Raw genomic sequence first — 25,641 nt, forward strand, 5'->3', positions numbered from 1 at the left:
GATTTTCAGTAACATGTAAAGTTAGACAAATTCGCACAGCTTAAAGTTTCGTTTTGGGTATATTGGACTAAAGTGATCCCATAGTTCACAACAAATCGAGTAAATGTATCTAAATACTATTCCATTTTTTTATGCATGTAGAAAGTGTAAAGAATTGAACTAAAATGTAATAAATTACTTTGATAAATCATGCAAAAGAGCGAAACCAAAAGAGCGAGACATTTATGAATAAACATTTATTGTAAGAGACAATAGGGATATATTTTTTTGTAACAAAATCACGCTATTACTATTATATTTTATACAATATTAAATAAATAAACCATAACACATTGTAGTGTATTCCAATATAATACCAAAATCTAGTTATTGCCTCATCAGTCTTAAAAACAATAGAGAATTATTAAAACTCATAAAAGCTCTAGTTTTCAGAGTAAATCAACAACAAAAACAATAATAAATTGTATTCTGCTATTAAACATAACCAAACTTAACAACACTATTGTAATTTAATCACTCTCCAAAGGCATACGATAGATATGCGACATGAGATCTTGTTATTTTTTGTTAATCGATCACAATCTTCAATATCGTACAATGTCGTGCACGTGGAATGCTCAGAAACTCTTGTTTAAGACAATTAGGAATGACTTTGTCAGTGCAAAGTTTGAGCAAATCATCATATTTGGCTTTTGATATGGGTAACTGAGACCTATAACAAGATGTCAGTGATAACATGATTTTAGGCTGAACTTCGACATCAAAAGATGATGCAGAAGCATTCATAGATGTTTTGTATTTAACGCTTTGCTTGTATTTTTGGAAAGTCATAACACGGATCTTGCCTTTGAAGTACTTATCACTAATACTATCCCATTTATAAAAATCTTCATAGCTCAGTCTTTCCACCTGAAAAGGCGATGAATCTTGCCTAGCTGTTGAAAATATTGTAAACCATTGTGACGATGCGTAAACAGTGATATTTTTTGATCGATTCTCTACAATAGCATGGTATCGACATGTAAGTGTGTCCCGTCAATAGAAAGTTTATTTGAATAATATCGATATATTTGCACTCCTGTAATGATGAATGCAACATTGCTAATACCGTATGGTTCCGGTTTTGGCCTGGACAACAGTCGCAATAGAGAAGTAATCGCGTAACGTTTCTTCTAGCATCAATGGACTGAATATATTTATGTAAAATAGTTGCAATCTCATTGGCGCCACGCTTGCCATTACTTTCATCCCAGTAGTAACAAAAAACATCCCAGTAGTAACTTTCATAAACACAAAAATTACATACGGCTAGTTTCCTACTACGAGCATAATACAAAAGCATAGATTGTGCAAAAGGCGTGTTGAGTACTTTTTCCGAAACTAGCATATGAGATGACGGATCATCTCGGTGTATATTTTTGTGGGCTCTAAAACGGGTGTAGCTTTCTTCTTTTTCTATTTCATGTTATTACTTTTCACTTTAGTTTTTCAGGATTTTTCATTTTTTTCGTACATGAAATGCGATGTTGAAATTATCTTGGAATATTTTACGAAAAATTCTCTCGCTTACAATATCCATGCCTAATTTCTAATTTCTTCAGAAAGGTAAACTTTGCTCGAATCTTGACGATAGTAATGCGAAGGTACCGCTGGTATTTTTTTATTTTTAGTGCTCAGATCAAGATCTCACAGCATAGCTGGTGTTAAGTAGTAACTGAAGCCCATAGACATCTACAACGTAAATGCCACCACCCACCTTGAGATATGAGTTCTAAGTTTTCAGTATAGTTACAACGGCTGCCCCACCCTTCAAACCGAAACCCATTACTGCTTCATGGCAAAAATCACGGCAGGGTGATGGTACCTACCCGTGCAGACTCACAAGATGTATCAGCGTAACTTTAACTAGTAGGTGAACTCACGGGACTCAAACCTGACGATGTTGCTAACACTGGCCCTAGCAAGAGCAGTGCTTCGCAGAATCTACCACCGGATCGGAAACGCGACCCACTGAGAAAATCCGGCGAGAAACTCAGTGGGCTGTGTCTGTGGGTTAATTTACTCGCCGAACCCTTCGTCGCAAGCGACGGGTTCGACGACAACGATGACCGAGCAAGTCAATCGTGAACATTTGTTAAGTACGTATTTCATTCCAAAAATTGGTACCCGCCTGCGAGATTCGAACACCAATGCATCCCTACATACGAATGCACCGGACGCCTTATCCTTTAGGCCACGACGACTTTGTAAGCTTTTGATAAATCTTTTTACGGAATCTATAGTCATTTCTTTGGTATTATTTGGTGGTTCACATCTCCCTCATGGGAACAAAATGCAAAATAATGTGACAAACGACTTTACTAAGCGACGCCCAGCTTACGAATGTCACCTTTTACCAGCCCGCCAAAACGTGGTACGCGACTAGTTGCGCATACCCACGCGACGTATTTAAACTCGCGCAGTTCCTTAGCGACAAAAAAATATATTTTGTTTACGGGTACACATAACTAAGCGCCAAAAGTAACCATTGAAATTAATCAAGTAAAATTATCTAGGCGACGTAGTTATTAGAAATGTTGTCATGTACAAATATTTACGGATGGAAAGGGGTATTATGTTAAACAAGTAAAACTATCTAAGATTCAATATTATTCCATTTTGTTTCAAGTTAAATTGTATAACTTTACCAATTACGACTACTTTGTATAGGTAAAATCTACTAAGTGGTTTGAAAGAAAAATTTCATAACAAGTAAAAATAAATAAATACAAACAAATGAAAATTTAAAAACATGAATAACTGACTAAGTAAATAATACCTTATTATTAAAATGTCCTAACTGCAGGATGTCTCTAAAATAACTTTTTTTTTGTCGTTTGGTAGGAAAAAACTCTGCATTTTTATGAAAATCACACCATATCTAAGCGACATAAAACACGTCACAGAGTGATGAAACCTATACTAAACGACGCAGAAAAATCAGACGATTCCAATGGTGTATCTAACTCATTTTGCCTACTTTTGTCGCTTAGTCAGGATTGCCTTTCAAGCGTCGATATGTAAGTATGTTTATCGTTGGACTGACCAGATCAGCACTACCCTCGACACCACAACTTACGATGCTCTATACTCGGCGGCAGATAGAGGCAAATGGCGTGGAATGGTCCGTAATAAACTCTTGTTGCGAGGAGGTGGTCACGACCCTCAGTGTTGAGGAAACCGAAGCAAGAAGAAGGAATCTTAAATTGACTGTGCGTGATTTGTTCCTAGTTGTTATTTTTATTATGAATAGTAAAACTTTTTTGATGGATAGGTTAGATTACAGGAAATAAATTTTTAGTGAATATTTTAATTAGCAAAGTTTTTATTTAAATTATTTTGATATTTTTTTACTAGTACTGAAACTAGCGACATCTTGTAGCGAATGCCCCTAAACTTATATGTTTTTAAAGTTAAGGCATTTGATTATTGCATAACTAAATACAGAAATTAAAAAAAACAATAAATTATACACGTCTTTATTTGTTATAGACAAATTGATTAAATGTTATTAATTTGTGGTTGAAAATTTACAAAATCCTTTATTAAAAATAAAATAGCATATAAGCATTCTTTAACCCTTCAAACAGAATTTATGCCAATTTAATATTATTTTTTTGCATTTATTTTTTGCGTTTTTTGCACATATTTTTTGCGTTTAGCATTTGATTTGACCGACGTACAGTTAATTGAGTTGGTAAAACGATATCCTGTTCTATATGACATGAATTTAGCTATATACAGGGATCATATAATGAGAAATAATGCATGGGAAGAAATTCGTCGTCGTTTAAGTATCATATATGTACCCAAAATTTTCGTCAAATCTTCTTCTGATTCATTATATTTTATTAAATCCATAGTACATAACCATACACTTCCACTGCTGTTAGCTAACTGTTTTCAGAAATTGCTACTATATCGTGGCGTCGCGTATTGGTAATGTGCACGGTGCATATCGGATGTCGACACGTTGCGTCACGTCGCGTTTTATAATGTGTTTCCGCCATAACTAATTTATGTGTATTATCTATGGTTGTTAATACAATTTTTAATAGCTCCACTTTATGGAGGGACGGTAAGGCGAACCGTCTCATATGGGAGAAGCTTGAAAAAGTGTCCCACTTTCAGCTCTAAATAATAGTTCAAAAATCCTCCAGAATGACACTAGCATAGGAACAGGGTATAATATGAATTGATCAGTTGTTAGCTGATTCAAGTAGGCTGAGTTAGGAAATTTAATATATTTACAAATGTTCACGATTGACTTCCACGGTGAAGGAATAACATCGTGTAATAAAAATGAAACTCGCAAAATTATAATTTGCGTAATTACTGGTAGTAAGGACCTCTTGTGAGTCCGCACGGGTAGGTACCACCACCCCCCCTATTTCTGCCGTGAAGCAGTAATGCGTTTCAGTTTGAAGGGTGAGGCCCGTGGGGCAGCCGTTATAACAATACTGAGACCTTAGAACTTATATCTCAAGGTGAGTGGCGCATTTACGTTGTAGATGTCTATGGGCTACAGTAACCACTTAAAACCAGGTGGGCTGTGAGCTCGTCCACCCATCAAAGCAATAAAAATATATAGATATATATCAAATATTATAAATCAATTCTCTAATCTTGCTGATGAAAAAATTAGAAATATACAAAGCAGTACCTACGTAAGTAATATATTAGAATCTGGTGGTAGCACTAATTCAAATTGTGCTCTAAGTGTTGACAGCTTTTGGGATGCTATCGGAAAAATGCGGAATTCCAGTGGGCACTTAAAATACGTAAATATTGCAAATTTCGCAAAGGTACTGCTATGTTTACCAATGTTTAATGCTATGTGCGAAAGATTATTCTCTCAAATAAATTTAATTAAAACGAAAACACGCAACAGATTTATAAACAAACATGTAGTGTCTATCTTGCATGTTAAACAAGGTATTGGTGTGCATGAAGATGACTTGCATTTAAACCAACTAAAGATATGTTAAGTAGACTGAATAACATATATAGAGATGAAGAAGGTGAAAAATATGACGCTAATTGCAATGTTTAATTTTAATTTAATAAAAATATAGCTTATATTATACATTTCTCACATAAACACATATTATTATGTAACTAATACTCAAAAACCATTAATATATTATACTTCAAATATTGTTCATTTTAGAGTAATTTTGCACATTGTTAGAAAATAAAGCTGCATAGCACAACATCCCCTTTAAGTTCCCGGCAACAACTCCTGTATTTTTACTATTCTTGGTTTGTTAAAACGGTTAATAAAGTTGGCATTAATTAGGCATTATTTACTACAGATTTTGGCAGGATTTGGCAGGTTTTCAACTAAATTATGGCATGATCTATAGTTTTGAGATGGTCACACTGCCTACCTACCAGAACACTCATATATTAAGTGTATAATCTATGTACTATGCCTTACAGGCTTACACCATAGATTATACACTTAATATATTTAAGAGCTTACACCGTAAAGTGATTGTAATCAAAGGATCGGATTTTGAGTTAATGTGATAAATTACTTCTATTTGCTGTCAAGTCTAATTCATATAATTTTAATCAAGTGTTCATGACATTCAAAAGTATCATTTCAGCACACAAAATACAAAAATAACGTCGAAACGGTAAGTAGGACTTAAAATAGGCGTTTCCTTGATTATCTATCTGTCGTCGTTTGTTACAAACTTTAAAAATACTGTCTTCATATTTGAACAGGTATATTTCTATAAATCAAGGGTTTTATTTTTTTGCATTTAATGAAAGTAAATTTTATGGAAAGCTTAGTTGTATGTTTATGGAAAAATTAATTTTTGATATTAATTTAGTGAAAAATGGGCAGCCTTAGTTTACTTCTTTACCAGTGTCATAATATATGTGTGTGTATGTATTGAAATGCTAGTTTAAAGAAGTTAAATTTCAACTATACAAACAAATATTTCTAATTTATAATTGTGAACATTTACACCAGTGATAATTATATTAAATTGATCACTCCAAAATCTATTATACTATTTTGATGTTCATTTTGATGGAATTATTGATTAAAGTGAGTTGGATTTGGATAAAGGTACAGTGGCGGTACTTTTAAGTTTAAATAAATACAGCATTATTATTTTTTAGGGTTCCATAGCTGATTTAGTGAATGTTGTGCTACTGCTCTATAATTGGTTTGGAGTGGCAATATCCTCATCTCTTTTTACACCAATCACCACTATTCTTATTTAAATAGAGTTTGTTCCAAGGTTATATTCCTGTTTCACAACATTTATGTATTCTATATTGAGGGGTTCAATTTAAACTCCAATCTTCTAATTTATTTTTTGTAAATGTTGAGCTTATCCACCAGTTCTTAAGAAATGTATAAAAATAGAGGTCTTTGGCTTTCTTAGTATGTCTATAAGTTATAGTCATTTATTACTCATAAATTTAGCAGGATATGTTAGTACTTTTACTGAAAACAAACATAGTTTTTTGAATAGGAATTTTTTTTTGTTCCTCTTTACTCTTCGGGAATAGTGTGTAGTCAAAGTTTTAATAGTGTCATTGTATTTGAAGTTGTAAGACTAACATTAGAACTACTAATAGTGACATTGTGTTTTATTACTTAAATTTAATACAATGATGAAACAAGGTAACTTGTGTGGGGTTATAAAACATCGAGTGTGAAGCAACAAAAGTGTTTTCAGTTTTCAGTCTGACTTCCTATAGTCCCAACACGTGAGTTACTTTTCTGTTGCTGGTCAGAATGTACCTTTTTTATTAATTTTTATTGTCATTGTAGGCAAGATAAGTATGCCACCACCTGATATTGAATGGTTAGCATTGCTCAGGTCATGCCAGAACAGCCAATCTGCTAGATATTGCTGGGTACTCTGATAATTCAAGTATGCATATCTACTACAATATTGAAAGAAACCATGGTTTGGATGTAGAATGTACTAGTATCTTATTATTGCAATATACTGAGTTGTAAGGCAAAGTAGCATTGCAGGTAGTTCAAGTCAGAAGCATGGAGATTTTGTATCTAAACCAACTTTGATAAGTGTTGTAATCACCAAGAATCATAATATGTGTACTTAGATAAGTGGATGTGAATACAGAAGTCAGTTTCATTTTTACCATACTCTGCACCACAGCTGCACATCTTGATGTATTCAAGATCACAAATTACACTAAGAATGGCAAAAACAAAAATCCTGACATTTTTCATTTCCTTGTTTTCTGTGTTTTCGAAAATAAAAATTAGTACCTATTCTAATTATTGCAGGGTGTGATTTGATAAAAAAATATAACTTGAAATATCTATGAATATCTATCATAGAATAATATGTGTAATCAAAATTATGTAATATGGAAAATATACAGAAAAATAGTTTGTATATTGCGCTTTTGTTAATGTACTCATGTGTCTTTTATCTGTTTGAAACATAGGCAATAGAGTAGTTGAAATTTCAGGGACGGCTTTTTTTATATATTTTATTATTGCTTAGATGGGTGGACAAGCTCACGGCCCACTTGATGTTAAGTGGTTACCGGAGCCCATAAACGTCTACAACGTAAATGCCGCCACCCACCTTGAGACATGAGTTCTAAGGTCTCAGTATAGATAGTTACGGCTATTCTCATATCATCAACGGACTTCTAATAGGTAGCGCGTGAGTATTCGCGTATTTCAGATTTCATATTAAAAAAAGTAGAATTGCGTGCGAATTATTATTACATTATTTCAAGGTTCACATTATTTGTTTCAAGTTAATTTGGGTAGGTAGAATTATGAGAGCAATCGCCACAAAGTTCTTTTAAATTCGTTAATTTCAGCCAAAGTTATAAATGTATTATGAATTCGAAAAAAAAAAATAGTTATAGTAATTAATCTTCAATGTTTTCCCACAGTGAGTAATCCGTGTGAACTTATCGGCATTGTATTTCTTGGTGAATGTTCTGTTCTATGTAACTCACACGCGTGCACGTCGTAGGTATGTTGCGAAACATTAACGTATCCGTAGTCCGGTCATCTTAAAAGAGCCTTGCTTTGTGTGAAATGCCGTTGCCTTATAAAGTTCCTTAACACTGTTTGATGGTAGCAGACATTGAACTAATGCTAATCGTCAAGGATAAATAGGTACTCAGTTTTAGTTACAATGAAAACTAAGTCGTTGTTCACCCAGTGGAACATTTTAAAACTAGATACCTATTTATTTCAATAACTATTCGTAACTCTATTCACACAATATCAAATAATTGCAAAATAATAAACATTAAATAAAAAAACCTTTAAATTTTCTACAGTTCTTTAGTATTATGCTTTGAAATTTGTCACAGGCATCATGAAGAATAGAAGTTTGGCCGGTAATTGTGGCATTGGCGTTTTTGTTATTGCCCTTGTCACAGTCGCCTTGGCTTTCGGCACACCGAGTTGGTTGGTTAGCGACTCTAGAATAAGGAGTGCAAGATTGGACAGGTAATTAAATTATGCTATATTACTTAAAATAAAATAGAATACTTCATAGATTTCGTATTTTTATAATTAGTACCTATTTGAATTAATGTTTTATGATGTCGCATCGAATGTTTTGCAGGCTTGGATTATGGAACTACTGCTTCAGATCACTGCCAGATCCATTAGATCAGCACCAGAGACGGTTTTTCGTGGGTTGTCGTTGGGTCTATGACCCGTTTACTACAGGGTATGATAAGATTCGAGGCTATTTGTTACCAGGTGATTATATTAGCGATAATAAAATGTTATATTTCGGAGGGCTGTGCAATCCATCAGCTTTCATGTTAATTTCATCAAATTTTGTTAATGCTGGTTTGGAAATGCTTGTTTAGTAATACTACCGTCTTAGTTTTCTGTTCTGATTATGATTGCAACACAATTTTTGGTTTGTCAAAAAAGATAATATTTAAATAGTTATGATACTATTACTATATTGCTTGTAATTTGACTAACAGTTCTTTTTGTGGTCTTTATTTGAACTTAAAGAACCTATTTCTTGATTTTATTTAAGGATTTATGATAGCAACTCAATTCTTCTTCACACTGTGCCTCCTCGGAGTGTTAATAAGTACCATATTGGTATTGATATTCTTTCTTTGCTGTGGACCCGACCAAAGCAGATTCATCTTATTGATCAAAAGCATTGGATTCATTATGTTGGGAGCTGGTAAGTAAATGGATAAAAATTATGATATATATAATAATTATGTTCTCAACTAAATCAGAAATTCTGGAAAACTTGCTATAAAAAACTTCATATCTACTTTCATCGGAAATTACTTTGAAAGAAGTAAATATCAAATTCAAATTCAATACATTGGGTAATACGCGAATTAAAATAAAACGAAAAAAAAAAAAAAAAATTACTATATCTTGAAAATCTATATAAAATGCTAATTCTTTCAATGAACTTTATTGTTCATGAACTGAAAATGATTTATCTCCGCAGGAATAAGTGGTGCAATTGCTGTTATAGTATTTGCATGTTTGGGTAACACCGATGGGTGGATGCCAGATCATCCCAACAACTATTTAGGTAACTTTAATTAATAATCATAATTATTTCAATAATAATGTTGTTTAAAAAGCGAATATGTAGTATAATAATATAGTATAGTAATTATAGTATATGAACAAATGTCGTTATTTCAGGATGGTCATTCGGATTGGGCGTGGTCGGCGCTATAGCGTGTATTGTTGCTTCCGCTTTGTTTTTGACCGAAGCTAATATCCAACGTAAGAAACGCAATAAACTAAAAGAGTCACAAGCGCGCTTCGAAATGGAATACGAATCAAAGGCTTAACGAACCAAACCGAGCTGATTAAGGTTAATAAGGCTAACAGTCTGTTGAAGCTGTGTTCGCTTTGTTTGTATCTTACTTTGAAAGCGAAACGAAGTCGCTCTTTTATAACAATTTTTTTCTAAATTATTTAACAAATAATTCACTGGTGGTAGGACCTCTTGGGAGTCCGCCCGGGTAGGTACCACCACCCCGCCTATTTCCGCCGTGAAGCAGTAATGCGTTTCGGTTCGAAGGGTGGGGCAGCCGTTGTAACTATACTGAGACCTTAGAACTTATATCTCGAGGTGGGTGGCGCACTTACGTGTAGATGTCTATGGGCTCCAGTAACCACTTAACACCAGGTGGGCTGTGAGCTCGTCCACCCATCTAAGCAATAAAAAAAAATAAAAAACAAACAAAATGATTTAAATATTGCGTAACATTGGGTGTTTTTACAGAAATGAGATTAAATGTAAAATATTTTCGACGTTCCAGAGAAACGCATCGGCTCACACGAAACTGCAGGCCCGCGCTCCAATATATATTAAGTAAGTGCAACATCAGATACCAGTGCATTGAAAAAAGAAAAAAAATAATAGGTTACCGTGTAAGTTAAATATTGAAGCACAGATATTTTATATTTACATATTATAATGTGTTCATTTGTGCCAGTTCTATAGAATAGCGGCTACCTACTTACTGATCTGTTTTTGACAGTTATTTCTTGAAACTCCAATGCTTTTATTGATAGGTAGGCGATATGATAATATGTATTGTATTTTAAATTCAATTATGTATTTTGTAAATGTAATAATGGCATTTGAATTTCAACGGTAACTGTAGGTATCATTCCGTTTAATTTAAAATATTTCACAAGTAATTTAAATAACTTAGGTCGTCAGCGTAAAATCGCTTTAAATCTGTGTACATTAATAATCATACGTTTTTAGATGTTTTTGGATATTTTTAAATGTATACATAAAATAGATGTTACTTTTGTAATACTTTTGCACAGGTATTTGCGTTATTTTATCATTTAAATAACTCCCGAAAAAATGAAATTGAGGAAATAATTTCGTATAATCTCATACCTTTAAACGAGCAATTCTTGTATATTAATATATATATAATCTGAATCTCGGAAACGGCTCCAACGATTTTCATAAAATTTAGTGTACAGGGGATTTCGGGGGCGATAAATCGATCTAGCTACTATTTATTTACAGAAACTGTTGATTTATTCGTGTTTTCAATAATCAACTCTTCCCGACATCTATTGGCGAATAATAATACTATTTTTCTTAATTGAAGGCAACTAACCGACTTAAAGACACAACAAGATGGCGTTATCAAAAAAACATCATCTAGTGTCTATTAAATGGGAACCTCCGGGTTAAACCATAATTTTTTAATATACTTTTATATTAGTGTTAATAAAATATAAGATAATGCTATTAAAAAAAAAAAATGCACTGTTCGCCACAAATATTTTAATATTATTGGTAAGTAAGTTTAAAGTGAATCTCTAGAGCTTTTGTATATTGTTATAAATAATTGCTCTTGCAATAAAGTAACGCGAGCTTTAAACATTTAAGCTTTTCACGATACGCAATCATTGCATTTAAGTACATGTAATAGTTTATACACAAAAAAAAACTATGTTGTATCTCTAGATATCATGCACTACAAAATATTATTAACCAAAAATAAATACAGTCAATCTACAGAACATATTGTAAAGCTGTGGTCAGAAGTTCACTATCACTTTACTATCACATGGCAAAAGACTTCAGAAATTCAAACAATAACTATAGATTTTTAGTTAATAAATTTTAATGGTGCAAACTCATTGACTGACTAAGACTGTTTGAGCATCCGTCCTTTTTTTCCCTTATTTGTAAACGCTGAAAGAATATGAATAATATACGTGTTTATATTCAAAATATATTAAAAATAAGTTCGATATTAGTTAGACTACTAGGGGAAACTACATGTTAAATATAGGTATTTGGTATATATATTTGGTGTTTTTTGTCAAAGTTATAATCTGCTATTATGTATGCTATGGTTCTCGTATAACAGGATTGACTTAATACAATCATAAGGCTTGTACAAATTTGAACCTGCTTTATCTAAAAATATTGTTATTGTTATTTAATAATTTAAATGACCATTAGCAAATTTGTGTAGATTCTTTCCCCTTTAAGTGTAACTTCATATTCCATGTATTAGATTTAAGGTTTAGATATCTTACTGGTTAAGGTTGAATCGTTGAAGGGCCAATGAATTATAACTATACACCGTCCATTAATTTTTAGTATAATTATTAGATATTATTATGATGTTTATATAAAAACGGAACTTTTTTTCTTCATACTGCTGCTAAAGTGGGTATTTCCAGTTTTTATGTAAAATATATATATCGAATAGGCTTAACACTTACTTTTTTAAAAGAAGAAAACATTTATTAGAACCTTGTTTTACATAATCACAACGTCAATAAATAATATAATGAATAATACCTCATGATAAAGATCTGTTAAAAATAACAAAACTCCAGCAAAATAATTTGAGAGACTAACAAAAATATGTGAAAAGGTGTCAAAGAGTGAAGATCTAACACTACCCATTCTATTTTTGTGGAAACAAAATTTCCCGTAATATTTTTGTTATAAATAATGAACTTATGGTTTTGAAGAATAAATAATAAAATTTAGAAAAAAAGCTTTGCTTTATTTTTACTTTAAAAATATTGATTAATTCCTTCTTTTAAAATAAAAACAATTAGATGCCTATAAAATCAAAGTCAGCTAAATCCAAATCTGTCAAATATTCAGGTAAACTACTAAAATCGGCCTTAAACATGTCGTTACGGATCCTCGCGATCCATCGAAGTACTGCTTGCTCTTGCTAAGGCCAGTGTTAGCAATACTTCCTGCTTGAGAAGCTGAAATAACTTTGTTCGGGTAGCTACGATATTCTTTATTTTAAAGCAGATTTATAAAAAATTAAAATATTACTAATATGTAATCTGAATTTTAAATGATAAAACTTCGTTTATATTTGAGTACAGAGTAAAAATAAAATTTTTGAACTGAATTAGCTTTTTTATTTATTGCTTAGATGGGTGGACGAGCTCACAGCCCACCTGGTGTTAAGTGGTTATTGGAGCCCATAGACATCTACGACGTAAATGCGCCACCCATCTTTAGATATAAATTCTAAGGTCTCAGTATAGTTACAACGGCTGCCCCACCCTTCAAACCGAAACGCATAACTGCTACACGGAAGAAATAGGCAGGGCGGTGGTACCCACCCGCGCGGACTCACAAGAGGTCCTACCACTAGTAATTACGTAAATTATAATTTTGCGGGTTTCATTTTTATTACACGATGTTATTCCTTCACCGTGGAAGTCAATCGTGAACATTAAAATTTGTCGAGTGCGTATTTCATTAGAAAAATTGGTACCCGCTTGAGATTTGAACACCGGTGCATCGCTCAACACGAATGCACCGGACGTCTTATCCGTTAGGTCACGACGACTTCGAAGGCCACTTGGTATAACATGAAAACACTAAAGCGTGACCAACTAACTAAACAAGATGGCGCCATAGTTAATCCATTTTATGATATTCAGGCGGTTAGCTGCCTTTGATTTTATAGGCCTCAATTGTACATTAATGGTAAGAAAGCGCGAAGAAAAATGTTGGGTATTTCATTTTAAGCTGGTTTTACTCGTTAATTGAATTTTTTTATAGGTACCCTTTTCTATCTATGGCTATGTTCCGATATACACTGCGAGTACCTATTCTCTAGTAGCTTAAGGACTAAGGAGTTATTCCTGCTACGCCCGGACGGGTATGTGAGCTCACGGGCTCAGTCTTAGAGAATTTGCTAACTAGCACTAGCCCTAGCAAGAGTAGTGTTTCGCAGAATCTACCACCAGATGGGAATCGACCCACAGAAGATTCGGCGAGAAACTTCGTGGGCGGTGTCTGTGGGTTAGTTTACTCGCCGAGCCCTTCGCCGCAAAGACGGGTTCGACGAGAACGATGACCAATGCTTGGGATCTTTGGGTCGAGCAATGCGACTGTGTCGGTCTTCGAACTCCGGAAGCAAGAACAAATTTCTATAATCTAATTTTATATGTTATGTTTTATTAAATTTGCTATATAGAAATATCTATAAAACAAAAACATTTCTTAGATGCTTACTTGTCATATTATTAGTAGAAAATAATTAAATGAATATTGTACCTACTAAAGGCCATGTACACGAACAACCTACGAATCTTTTTATTTTTAACATCTAATTTTAAAACTTTTTTGCCTTCAAAGACAACAAATACGTTGCTCACCTGAACCTTAGGATATTTTTGATACTCGTTTGAAGAAAGCTATGTCATGGTGTTTAAAAAACACTATGAAGTGGAAGTTCCAGACCAGAAGAAGTTCAAAATCAGATGGTACGTAGCAAAAACGGAATCTCTAGAAACTGATTGTGAAGCAGCACAGTTTCAGGTTCCTGAGACTATTAATAATTATCTGTTCCAGTTGTGGGTAGTGTGATTAACTGATTACATACAATAGAGATGATATGGCCATCTTTAAAAAAAATTTTAGTAGCCGGCGCCGCGGCGAGTGCGTAGATTCTGCGGGAGGAGCCTTTTGTACAAAACTCAAAGAACCGAAGTCCCTCCATCCAGAGCTAGAAGATTCGAGTGATATGTGAGATCGTGATAATAGACAATCCAAACGGGCCTCTTCTATCTAAAGTCAAATTACATAATTAATAAGGGAACACCACTCGAAATATCGACCCTAAAACGATTGCCGTAGAAGACTGTAGAAAAGTTCTTCGGGGATTCCGCAAGATGGTAATTTAGACGAAGTGTTTTATTCGTTACCTTGTTGCGGTCGGTTTTCGCGATATAAGACCCACACTAGATAAGCTTGTCTTGGGATCAACTTCGTCGGGCTGTGTGAGCTAGGTAACCGAGATAGCGGTCGTTGGATCTTCCGGCTCATTTCGAAAAGTTGGCTTGATCAGTGCGATCCGAGGGTAACGCACCGTGTGTTCTCCAATAAATAGATTTTTATTTATTGCATAGACGAGTGTACCAGCTCATGATTCATGGCCTAAATATGATCTAAGGATCACAATGTGAATGCCAACATCCATCTTGAGACTTGATTCTATCTGATCTAGTTTAATGGCTATCTCATCCTTCAAACCGGAACGCATTACTACTTCGTGGCACAAAAAGGCAGGATGCTAATAATGCATGATGATTTCATAATTACACAAATTAAATATTTTGCGTGTTCAATTTCGATTTGTACACTATTATTTTTTATTAGTTATAGTAATATTTAAGGGTTAAGTTCATATTTCATTAGAATAAAATATAATAGTCTATAGGAAACAAAATCACTTGTACTGAAACTGAACTAAAAAGCTTGTAAGCTATAACTTGTAAAAAGTGTGGGGGTCATACATGTACGTAGCCCAAACAAGAACTTTGCTCAAAAAACTAATGTTTTCGGATATATGAAATTGCTGACCCTGAAGATTTTTGGTTACGATAATGGGAAAAATTTTTGAATTATTGTATTGTCATCGGTCCTTGATATGTGTGCTAAAGTGAAGAACTTTTACAAATATAGCATGAACTATATTCCCTTTGCCTGTCCAAGTGCAAAAAACAAAACAACAACAAAAGTAAGTAGGTAGGTACCTACATAATCAAACTCCTTAGAAGTTCAAATTCATTAATTAACATCCAACATGCAATAATATTAACAGTACACACATTTATGAAAGAGAGTTGTATTTGATAAACAATAATTCAAGTATTTTATTAAACTATACTCGATTGGTGGCTGTAAATATGACTGCTGATAATGAATATCCTAAAGCATCAAGTAAGTAGTATTAATTTCCGTTGTCACGCCCTTAGTTCTTTTATTTACAGACGTTAATTTACTGTATTTTAAGTTTAAATCACTTACTGTAGTTTCTTTTTGTTATTCCTGCTATTAGGAGCTATGTATAAGACGTTAAGTACATAGTTTGTCAAGTACAAAGATATTTAATTATTCCCGGATCGATATTTGCGAAGGCTAAATGAAATATAGTACAAGTAATTCTATAGAGGTCTAATAAATCTATTAAATTTTAAAATATTTAAGTTGATTAAATCGTATGTCTAGGACTTGTGAAAACCCATTAAAATGTTTCATAATTGAAGTATAAAATTTGTTACAGATGCTACGCTCATTGGAGCCAGTATCACCTATGTGGGGGCTTTATTTCTCCTCCTTTCATTTGCTGGTCCTTACTGGATGGAATCATATCCAGAAATGTTCTCTCCATTCAAACATATGGGATTGTGGGAGTATTGCTTTGATAATTTCAGGTTCCCTGGTTACCGGTTTGACAAAAAATTTGATGGGTGTCACTATATCTACAGCCAAGTATGTAGTTAGCAAGTATAAAAATTAACTGCTAAAATACCTTTCTTCTTAATTATAAAGTTTTGGTTTTTTATTCAATTAACTACAAGTATAAGATATTTAGTTAAGAAATTTAGCTAGTTTTCGGAGTAATGAGTAATGAGTACCCACTTACAACTACTTCTTTTCACAATTAATATTCATGGCTTTTAGGAATATTATGCAATCAAGCATTGGCTGTTGCCTGGATGGTTAATGGCTGTGCAGTTTTTCGTGACAGTTGCGCTGATGTTGTCATTTGCAGCCCAGGTTTTATTGGCATGTGTCATTGTTCGTTGGCCATTGAAGACTGTGCTTCGTTATGAATGGATCTTTGTGTTCTATTCATTCATTATGGTAGCAGTTTCTAGTAAGTTTTATAGTTTGTTGAATTCTTTGAAATATACATTACAACATACTAGCGACCCGCCCTCGCTTTGCTTCGGAAACTGTAATTTATTATTGATTTCTCCACTATTTAATGGATGTTATTATACATATAAGCCTTCCTCTTCAATCATTCTATGTATTAAAAAAACCGCATTAAGCATACACAGGGATATAAAACCCATGTGATGAATGCCTTAGTTTCATAGGAAAAAAGTTTCTTATGTAATAAATAGTCACAGTATGTGTGATTTTGAAATAGTCATTTAATTATTCTGAAATTAAGATAAAGAGAAGAGAAGAAATTCACTGAACTTCTTACTTCTTACTCTTCAAAGATATTAATGTCTTGTTTAAGTTAAACAAGAACATTTTCTACCAGAACTTTCTAGAATAAAGGTTGGAAATATTATTACCTTAATAGGTAGGTAAAAGGCTAGTGTATTTGTAGATTTGTGATTATGCACTAGTACAAACCTGTTTACTGGCAATGATTAGATTAGGACATTACTGTTTACAATGTTACTTCCATGTTGCAAGAACTATGACTAAAAAAAAGAATACCTACAAAATTATAAAATTGACTGATACTATGAATTTGTGAGATTACATGTGAAGTGAAAGAGGAAGTCAACTGTTATTTTACAATCAGATAGTCTAATCATCCTGACCTATTTATGACATCCGTAGATATTAAAAAAATTGGGTTGTTGCATGTAAGAAATTGTGTCCACACTTGACCATGTCTGCATTTCTAAATATGGCATAACTTATTATAAATACAGTCAAACCTGGGTAAGTGAGAACTGGATAAGTGAGAAAACTCTATAAGTGAGAGTAATAGCCAGGACCCATCATTTTAAGCTCCCAAAACCTCTATTAGCGAGAAACAGAAACAACTGTAAGAGAGAGTCGTTTTTCCCTCATGGACCTCCGTAAGCGAGACTGCTACTTATCTATACCTCTATAAGCGACAGTCGAGCTTTATTTATCTATATTATTAGGAGGAACAAATGACAAAATAAATTACAAATTTAACACCTGCTATTTTATGACTCTTAACTTTCGTGGAACTTCCTACCATTGTTTTTGTATTGTTTTCTCGTCAATATTAAACCTATTCTATTTCGTGGAACTAAATGACGTTGTAATTTTATCGCATTTTTTTCAAATGGACACGTATGCCTGTGTACCGTCCTGTTTGTCGGACTTACTCAATCGTTAATCAATTGCGAAAGAAAGTTCTACTCTGCATCATGTCAAAACGGAAAATTAAAGTGCTGTCATTAAGTGATAAACTTAATATAGTGAATGCATCCGGAAAATCGCGAAATGAAATTCAGAGGGAGCATTAGTGAGAAACCTCTATAAGCGAGAATGAGCTTGTGCTCCCTTGAACTCTCGCTTATCTAGGTTTGACTGTATACTATAGTGAAAATATGTCAGAATTATTTGCAACCTTAGCAAAAATGTTGTGTATGTCTTTCCTCGTATGTGTATAAAATTGATTATAAACTTATGTTACAGGTGCTTTCCTCTTTCTTGCTGTGGCAATATTCGGTGGGAACTGCTACAGACGTGACTGGCTCTTGTATCCTTCATTCAATGTTTTGTCTTGGTCCTATGCATTTGCGGTTATTGCCTTTATATTATTTGGTATGTATTTATTTCATATATTGAAAGCAAAATACTGTATTTTACTTGGTGTATGATTGTGCAAGAATTTGGGACATACATGATCAATGATTATTGTATCATTATTAATGAGAGTTGAGCAAAACTCCCTGCAGTGTATAACTTTTTGCAGCCCATCTTCGATAGGAGTAAATTATATTTCATTGTATCCATTGAAATTTGATAATCCAGAGGGAATCAGGAGTTCAGATCTCAATTGATTGACAAGTAGCTTCTGTTGTAATTATTCAAACATAGTAACAGGTCATGGGCAGATCTGTGCCTTTTCTGCGATTCCTGTATACAATACCTTATATACCCTAATAATATGTATATTTTTCTAAGGGGAGCAGCTAGGGTTTGTTTTATAATTATCATAACCAGAAGCATACAATCAGATCTATGAAAACATTTTGTTTTTTAATATTTTTTTATTTCACAGATGGGTGGACGCGCTCACAGCTCACCTGGTGTTAAGTGGTTACCGGAGCCCATAGGCATCTACAACGTAAATGCCGCCACCCACCTTAAGATATGAGTTCTAAGGTCTCGGTATAGTTAGAACAGCTGCCCCACCCTTCAAACCAAAAAGTATTACTGCTTCACGGCAGAAATAGGCGGGGCGGTGGTACCTACCCGTGCGGACTCACAAGAGGTTCTACCACCAGTAATTACGCAAATTATAATTGTGCGGGTTTGATTTTTATTACACGATGTTATTCCTTCACCGTGGAAGTTAATCCTGAACATTTGTTAATTACATACGTATTTCATTAGAAAATTTGATACCCGCCCGCGGGACTCGAATACCGTTGCATCGCTAGATACGAATGAACCGGACATCTTATCATTTAGGCTACGACAACTCATTTTTTCACGCTTTCGACTTTTAGTAGCTATAGAATCAGTTTTTAAAGAAATCTAAAGCTAAAGCTAGTCGCATGGATATCTATAAACCAATTAGATTTTGGAGAGTTTCATATTACCTATGACATGTATAAACTTTAATATTTTTACAAATGGAGTGGGCGGGAATACCATGTTCATGTATTTTTTTGTTATAGGTTTGGCATCGATTTTCCTGTATTTGGAGTTTCGAAAATTATATAAACTTCGCTTAGAGGCGAAAAATCTTGTCGCTCAAATGCAACATAGTCAACCTGAACACACCCTTAACCAACTCCGGGACCAATTGCAGCAACAGCAACAGCGTCAGTGGAAATGATGTGGTTTTGATTGCTAACCAAAAATAAAATCGACACTTACACTATTCATTACAAGTTGCACTGAGTATTGAATTGTCACAAAAATTTCCACAGACCTTGTTTGTTTCATGACATTTATGTCTACAATTGATCATACATATTTACCATAATAGTGGTCATGTTAATATTATTTACAATTCATCACACTATATACATATAATATTTTTTTACTTAATTTTTATTGTGATTATATCCAGATCATTAATGGTACAATACTTAAAAATGTTCTTACAAGTCTGACGAGAATCTCCGAATAAAAATCCGTCCAAATGAATTAATTGGCATTTAGTATGTAATTTAATTATAGTTTTAAGCAGTTTGTAGTTTTACCAAACGATTACTAAAATAAAGACAAAAAAAAATGTGTGCGTGTACTAGTGTACACACGTAAGAAGTGAAACTTCTTTATGGCCTTATTTTTCGAAAAATGATCTACATGCAACTTTCTAGAAATTGGTTAAATAAAGTTAAATTAGATAAAGTTTAAACAAAAGGATTTTATTATCATAGACATGAATACAAAAAAGTTAAATTAGATAAAGTTTAAACAAAAGGATTTTATTATCATAGACATGAATACAAAAAAGATGGCGCGTAACGGAAAAATGTGACGCGTAACCGAAAAATGTGACGGTAAATTTTTTTCCAACGCCGATAAGGAAGTTTCACTTCAAAAATAAAAGATGTACTTAGAAATATTGAGGCCTTAGTACTTTGTACGATAATTGAAACTCATTGAACATTTGTTTCAATTTTTAAATTTTACTAAGGACAGTTTAATTCTATAATCTATTTTCCTTTTTAATATTTTAAACGTATTTAAAAAGTTTTTCTTGAAATTTAGGGTAATCATGACACTTAATGCTATTTAATGTGGCAGAAATTTGTAGCATATTAAATACTTATTTTAGATAAATATGTTTTCCTTTTCCTTTTTTTAACCAAAGAACGTGGTTGAAAACATCTTTTACTCACCGTCGCACCAACGTTGTTGGGCATTTATATTGGAAAAGCAGAAATAACCTGCACACTACGAGCACAGTCAAGTTGCTAGAAGCCGAAATTGCGATTTGAGGGTAGGAAAGTTTGCACATGAATGCTATTTCATTTCTATATTCTCAAGAGCGTTCTAGAAACTTACCAGGTTTTCGAAGCCGTTGACATTGCTCTAAGACATGGTCCATAGTAATTTGTGGGACGTTGCCATCGAGAACTACAAGTGGAGCCCTTTCTAATAGCGTCATATTATTGTTTACCTGCAGAAATTTAATGATTGAAATGATTTTTTATGGCTAACCTATATTGACACATACGTTTTCATTAGATTGTATAACTTCTCCATTAGATTGTATAGCTGTAGTCATATCCTTTAAATCGGAATGTCTTACTGCTTTACTGCCAAAATAAGAGATTTTGGTGAAACCTATCCGTGCGGGCTTACAATATTCTCACCAGTATCGCCTACCGCACTTTATACAATTTTTTGTAGTTTGATTTCTCAATATTTATCGTGGAAATAGTTCGTCACATCTGTTACGTATGTACTTGAGAGAATTGGTAGGTATTTGCTAGCCGGATTCGAGCCCCAGCATGGTCACATTGCTTGATATTGAATTTTAAGTGTCATTGTAAGTCATTTCTATGCCTAAGCTTGTTCAGAATAAAGAAAATAAGCGTTTACAATTCCTTAATTAAAGAAATATCCAACGGTGTTGACCCGTGTATTTTAACGTAACAAATTAGGTCTCACCCTGTCGACGGTGATGTCATTGTGTAATGCCATGTCGCCGAGACCTAGAAGGCATTCTCCCCGGGAATCCATCACTGCCGCATATGTTGGCGTCCGACCGTTCTTTACGACGCATCCTGTTTATAAATTAGATTAACTGAGTGTGTAGTACCTAATAGTAAAACTCCACGGACATTTTTATTGGCTCTTCAAATACAGATTCTAAGTTTCAATAATTTAAGTAAGATTTTCTATTTAAAACTCAGCTAGAAATTTACTCGGGGCGTGTTTCTTTTTTTCTTTTCTTTTATTGCTTAGTTGGGTGGACGAACTCACAGCCCACCTGTTGTTAAGTGGTTACTGGAGCCCATGGACATCTACAAAGTAAATGCGCCACTCACCTTGAGATATAAGTTCAAAGATCTCAGTATAGTCCACCCTTCAAACCGAAACGCATTACTGCTTTATAGCAGAAATAGGCGGGGTGGTGGTACCCACCCGCGCGGACTCACAAGAGGTCTTACCACCAGTAATCCTTGGGCCTTGTCCGCGCATTTTGGCACTTGAAAGCTTCTGAAAGTAAGTACTTGAGGAAAAATTAAACTTGATTGATGCGACTTCGAGGCTATTTAAGGGAGAATCACATTCTTACTTTATGGATACGATGGCCCAGCAAGGTCGATAATGGACATAATAATGGCAATGAACATCCGAACTAAGGTTTTATAGACGTTTAACTTAAAATCATGCAGGTGGTGTTTAAATATCACGAGTAGCGGATATAAGGGAATATTATTATTTTTTTAATTTTTTTATTGCTTCGATGGGTGGACGAGCTCACAGCCCACCTGGGGTTAAGTGGTTACTGGAGCCCATAGACATCTGCAACGTAAATGCGCCACGCACCTTGAGATATAAGTTCTAAGGTCTCAGTCTAGTTACAACGGCTACCCCACCCTTCGAACCGAAACGCATTACTGCTTCACGGCGGAAATAGGCGGGGTGGTGGTACCTACCCGTGCGGACTCCCAAGAGGTCCTACCACCAGTGATTACGCAAATTATAATTTTGCGGGTTTAATTTTTATTACACGATGTTATTCCTTCACCGTGGAAGTCAATCGTGAACATTTGTTGAGTACGTATTTCATTAGAAAAATTGGTACCCGCTTGAGATTCGAACACCGGTGCGTCGCTACACACGAATGCACCGGACGTCTTATCCTTTAGGCCACGACGACTAAACAGTATAACTATTAGTACAAAATAGATACACCTGAAGGATCGAAGTGTCGCATAAATATTTATTCTTTGTGTTCCTAAACCATTGTTCCGACTGTGATGTGATGTTTTCGTGAACATGGGTTAGCGTTATATTTTATTAGAGAAATTGCTAGCTGCAAGATTAGAACACGGGCACAATCGCATTGCTCGATACGACTACCTAACACTAATCATACCAACACTTACTGGTACCTTTTCTATCATAGCGGTTGGATAACGTTAAACGAAAAATATTACTCAAAATAAACAAAACAAAACAAAAAAATAGTATAATAACTGTAGATTAATTGGTAAGAAAAAGTAATGAAGTCAGTACAAAAGCAATAAGATCATACGTGCATTTTCAATGCAAAAGTTCAAAATGGGTCATTTGACCGGTTATGGTATGTTTAGTGCTAAGCTAAGGATACCATAGCATAGAATAGCAATATAGCATATAAACAAACCGTTCAGTATCAGGCCTGGTGCAATCTCTTCTAAGTATTTTCCATCGGCATCGTCGCCTATGGCGGTCAGAAGTTTCGTACGTCCGCCCCGCAGTCTCCATAGTGCTTCTGCCATGTTACGTCCGACTCCACCGCCGCATTGATCCATGACGCAAGCATGTGTACTGCCGTCCAACTAAACAACACAAACAGGATGCATTCTTAAGTGCTCCGGAACATCATCTTAACGGTGCGTGCGTTATCAATACTAATATTATAAAGAGGAAAGATTTGTTTGTTTGTTTGTTTGTATTGAATAGGCTCCGAAACTACTGAACCGATTTGAAAAATTCTTTCACTGTTTGGAAGCTACACTATTTCCGAGTGACATAGGTTATAATGTTTTTGAAAAAAATTAGGGATCCTTACTAAAACTCCAACAATGTAACCCAAGGTGTAAAAAAATTACGTAAAATATTCTTTACATCGCGTGCCCTGCGAAAATTATTGATGATAGAATAAAATAATGTACTACGACTTATAGTACACATTATTATTTACAAAAAGTGTCGCGACAGCATAATAATATGTATTATAGTTATGCCGCAATAAGTGTTATTTTATTTAAAAAAATAAAACAACGTCAAATATAGTTGAAATTTTTGTTAAAGACCCGAGCGGAGCCGGAGCGGGCCGCTTGTACGTACCATTATACGAACGTGTTCAATGTTGTAAGGTGGCTTGCACGTTCAATGGTCCGTCATGACTTACGCGAGTGTGGTGTTCGCTCACGCGGCCCGCACACACATAGACACCCTCCAATCCCTACAATCCCGCTTTTGCAGGTTAGCTGTCGGGGCTCCGTGGTTCGTGAGGAACGTTGACCTACACGACGACCTGGGCCTCGAATCAATTCGGAAATACATGAAGTCAGCGTCGGAACGATACTTCGATAAGGCTATGCGTCATGATAATTGCCTTATCGTTGCCGCCGCTGACTACTCCCCGAATCCTGATCATGCAGGAGCCAGTCACCGTCGACGCCCTAGACACGTCCTTACGGATCCATCAGATCCAATAACCTTTGCATTAGATGCCTTCAGCTCTAATACTAGGGGCAGGCTTAGGGACCCCGGTAACCGTACTCGTCGAACTCGACAAAGAGGTCGACGTGCAACATAACCCATGCATCAGCCCGCTGAGTTTCTCGCCGGATCTTCTCAGCGGGTCGCGATTCCGATCCGGTAGTAGATTCATTCGCGAAACAATTGCTCTTGAGTTGTTAGGTCTCCTTCGGAGGCGCTCGGGCAGTTGTTAGCAAATCCCACCCCTCTTGGTTGAGCCTTTGCTCGCCCACATGTCCTGGTGAAACTGGAAAGGCCTTCGGGCCACCAGTAAACTTTCAATCATAAAAAAAAAAAAAAAACGTTCAATGGTAATACGGGTTTCGATATTTTTTCTAATAAACGTTTTCATATTGCATTTCATCCCTCAAACGTCCTTATAACGAAAGGGGCATCAGCGATTTATAGTCGGGCTAAAAATATAAATGTTAGAGTCGAAATCGATATCCTCATTTTCCTGTTTCGTCCACGGAAATAAAATGGATGCGAAGGCTTTTTTTTAAATAAATTCGATTTTACTTTGCTTGCTAATATCACCCGAGTGTCTAAAAACAGTGAAAAACTATTTCCCTAATGCAGCTTAATAATTCTGAAATAACAATTATTAGTATACGGCCCACATGATGGTAGGTAGTCACCACCGCTAATGGACATCAGCAATGCCATGTGTACAACCAATCGCTTGCCTACACATCATCTATCGAATTTTAAGTATAATATACCTAGTCTTGATATAAATACTGAGACAAAGGAAAAACAAAAAATTTCTATAGCAAATAACATTTCTTACTTTTACAGTGTGTTGGTTTAATACATAAATATAAAACAATTTAAAGTATAAAAAGCTTATTCGAAGTGGTCTCCATTGGCTGCAATACAGTCCTTTAAACTTTGAGGCCAGTTATCAATAGAAGCACGCACTCTTTCCATGGGAAAATTTTTCACTGCCAATCGTACGGATTGTTTTAGGGACTCCAAATTATCATGGCGTTTAGAGCAAGCCGTACTCTCTAAAACTGACCATAAATCATAATCCAGCGGATTAAGATCAGGACTAGACGACGGCCAGTCTTCAGCTCTGATGAAGTCCGAAACGTTTGTTTCCAACCAAGACTGCGTAGACCGAGCTTTATGACCTGGCGCCGAGTCTTGCTGGAAGGACCATTCTTGATTATTGAACATGGTGTTGTTAAGGGGCTTCACTACCTTCTCAAGAATGGTATCTTGATACACTTGTGCCGATGTTTTGATACCTTTTTCACAAAAGTATGGCTCAGTCACTCCTTCATAGCTAATACCCCACCAAACCATCACTGAAGTTGGATAGTGCCCACGTTGCACTCTGTCGACTAATTGGGAAGCTTGCTTAGAGCTTTGAGCATAAATACGGTCATTTTGTTTGTTACAATGTTGCTCA

General features: G+C 34.8%; 3 protein-coding genes across 7 annotated transcripts in view; 2 read left to right on the forward strand and 1 right to left on the reverse strand.

The window, feature by feature from the left end:
• LOC101743270 (pseudouridine-5'-phosphate glycosidase) overlaps positions 1-25,641 on the reverse strand; it is a 134,661-nt gene that overhangs the window by 9,098 nt on the left and 99,922 nt on the right. For all 4 annotated transcript variants that reach the window (XM_012692360.4, XM_062672579.1, XM_012692358.4 and 1 more), the window contains exons 8-10: positions 23,122-23,296; positions 21,414-21,529; positions 20,805-20,919 (exon numbers count right to left, since the gene is read on the reverse strand). In XM_012692360.4, coding sequence (XP_012547814.1) covers positions 20,805-20,919; positions 21,414-21,529; positions 23,122-23,296 — 406 coding nt within the window. The remainder of the gene's footprint in view (positions 1-20,804; positions 20,920-21,413; positions 21,530-23,121; positions 23,297-25,641) is intronic.
• LOC101743364 (uncharacterized) lies at positions 5,415-12,564 on the forward strand. Of its 2 annotated transcripts, XM_004928422.5 has the most exons (7): positions 5,415-5,681; positions 8,380-8,518; positions 8,637-8,776; positions 9,069-9,224; positions 9,507-9,593; positions 9,710-9,793; positions 10,336-12,564. In XM_004928422.5, exons 2-7 carry the CDS (start codon positions 8,385-8,387, stop codon positions 10,386-10,388), a joined length of 654 nt encoding a protein of 217 aa, XP_004928479.1. In that variant the 5' UTR covers positions 5,415-5,681; positions 8,380-8,384; the 3' UTR covers positions 10,389-12,564. The 2 variants fall into 2 exon arrangements, with proteins under 2 accessions (XP_004928479.1, XP_062528567.1); XM_062672583.1 differs by having other exon boundaries at positions 9,710-10,378.
• LOC101743599 (uncharacterized) lies at positions 15,387-20,579 on the forward strand. The gene is made up of 5 exons (XM_004928423.5): positions 15,387-15,767; positions 16,111-16,319; positions 16,512-16,707; positions 18,252-18,380; positions 19,463-20,579. The coding sequence occupies exons 1-5, from the start codon at positions 15,734-15,736 to the stop codon at positions 19,621-19,623; spliced, it is 729 nt and encodes a 242-aa protein (XP_004928480.1). The 5' UTR covers positions 15,387-15,733; the 3' UTR covers positions 19,624-20,579.

Source organism: Bombyx mori, chromosome 15, assembly GCF_030269925.1.
Source record: "Bombyx mori chromosome 15, ASM3026992v2".
NCBI lineage: Eukaryota > Metazoa > Arthropoda > Insecta > Lepidoptera > Bombycidae > Bombyx > Bombyx mori.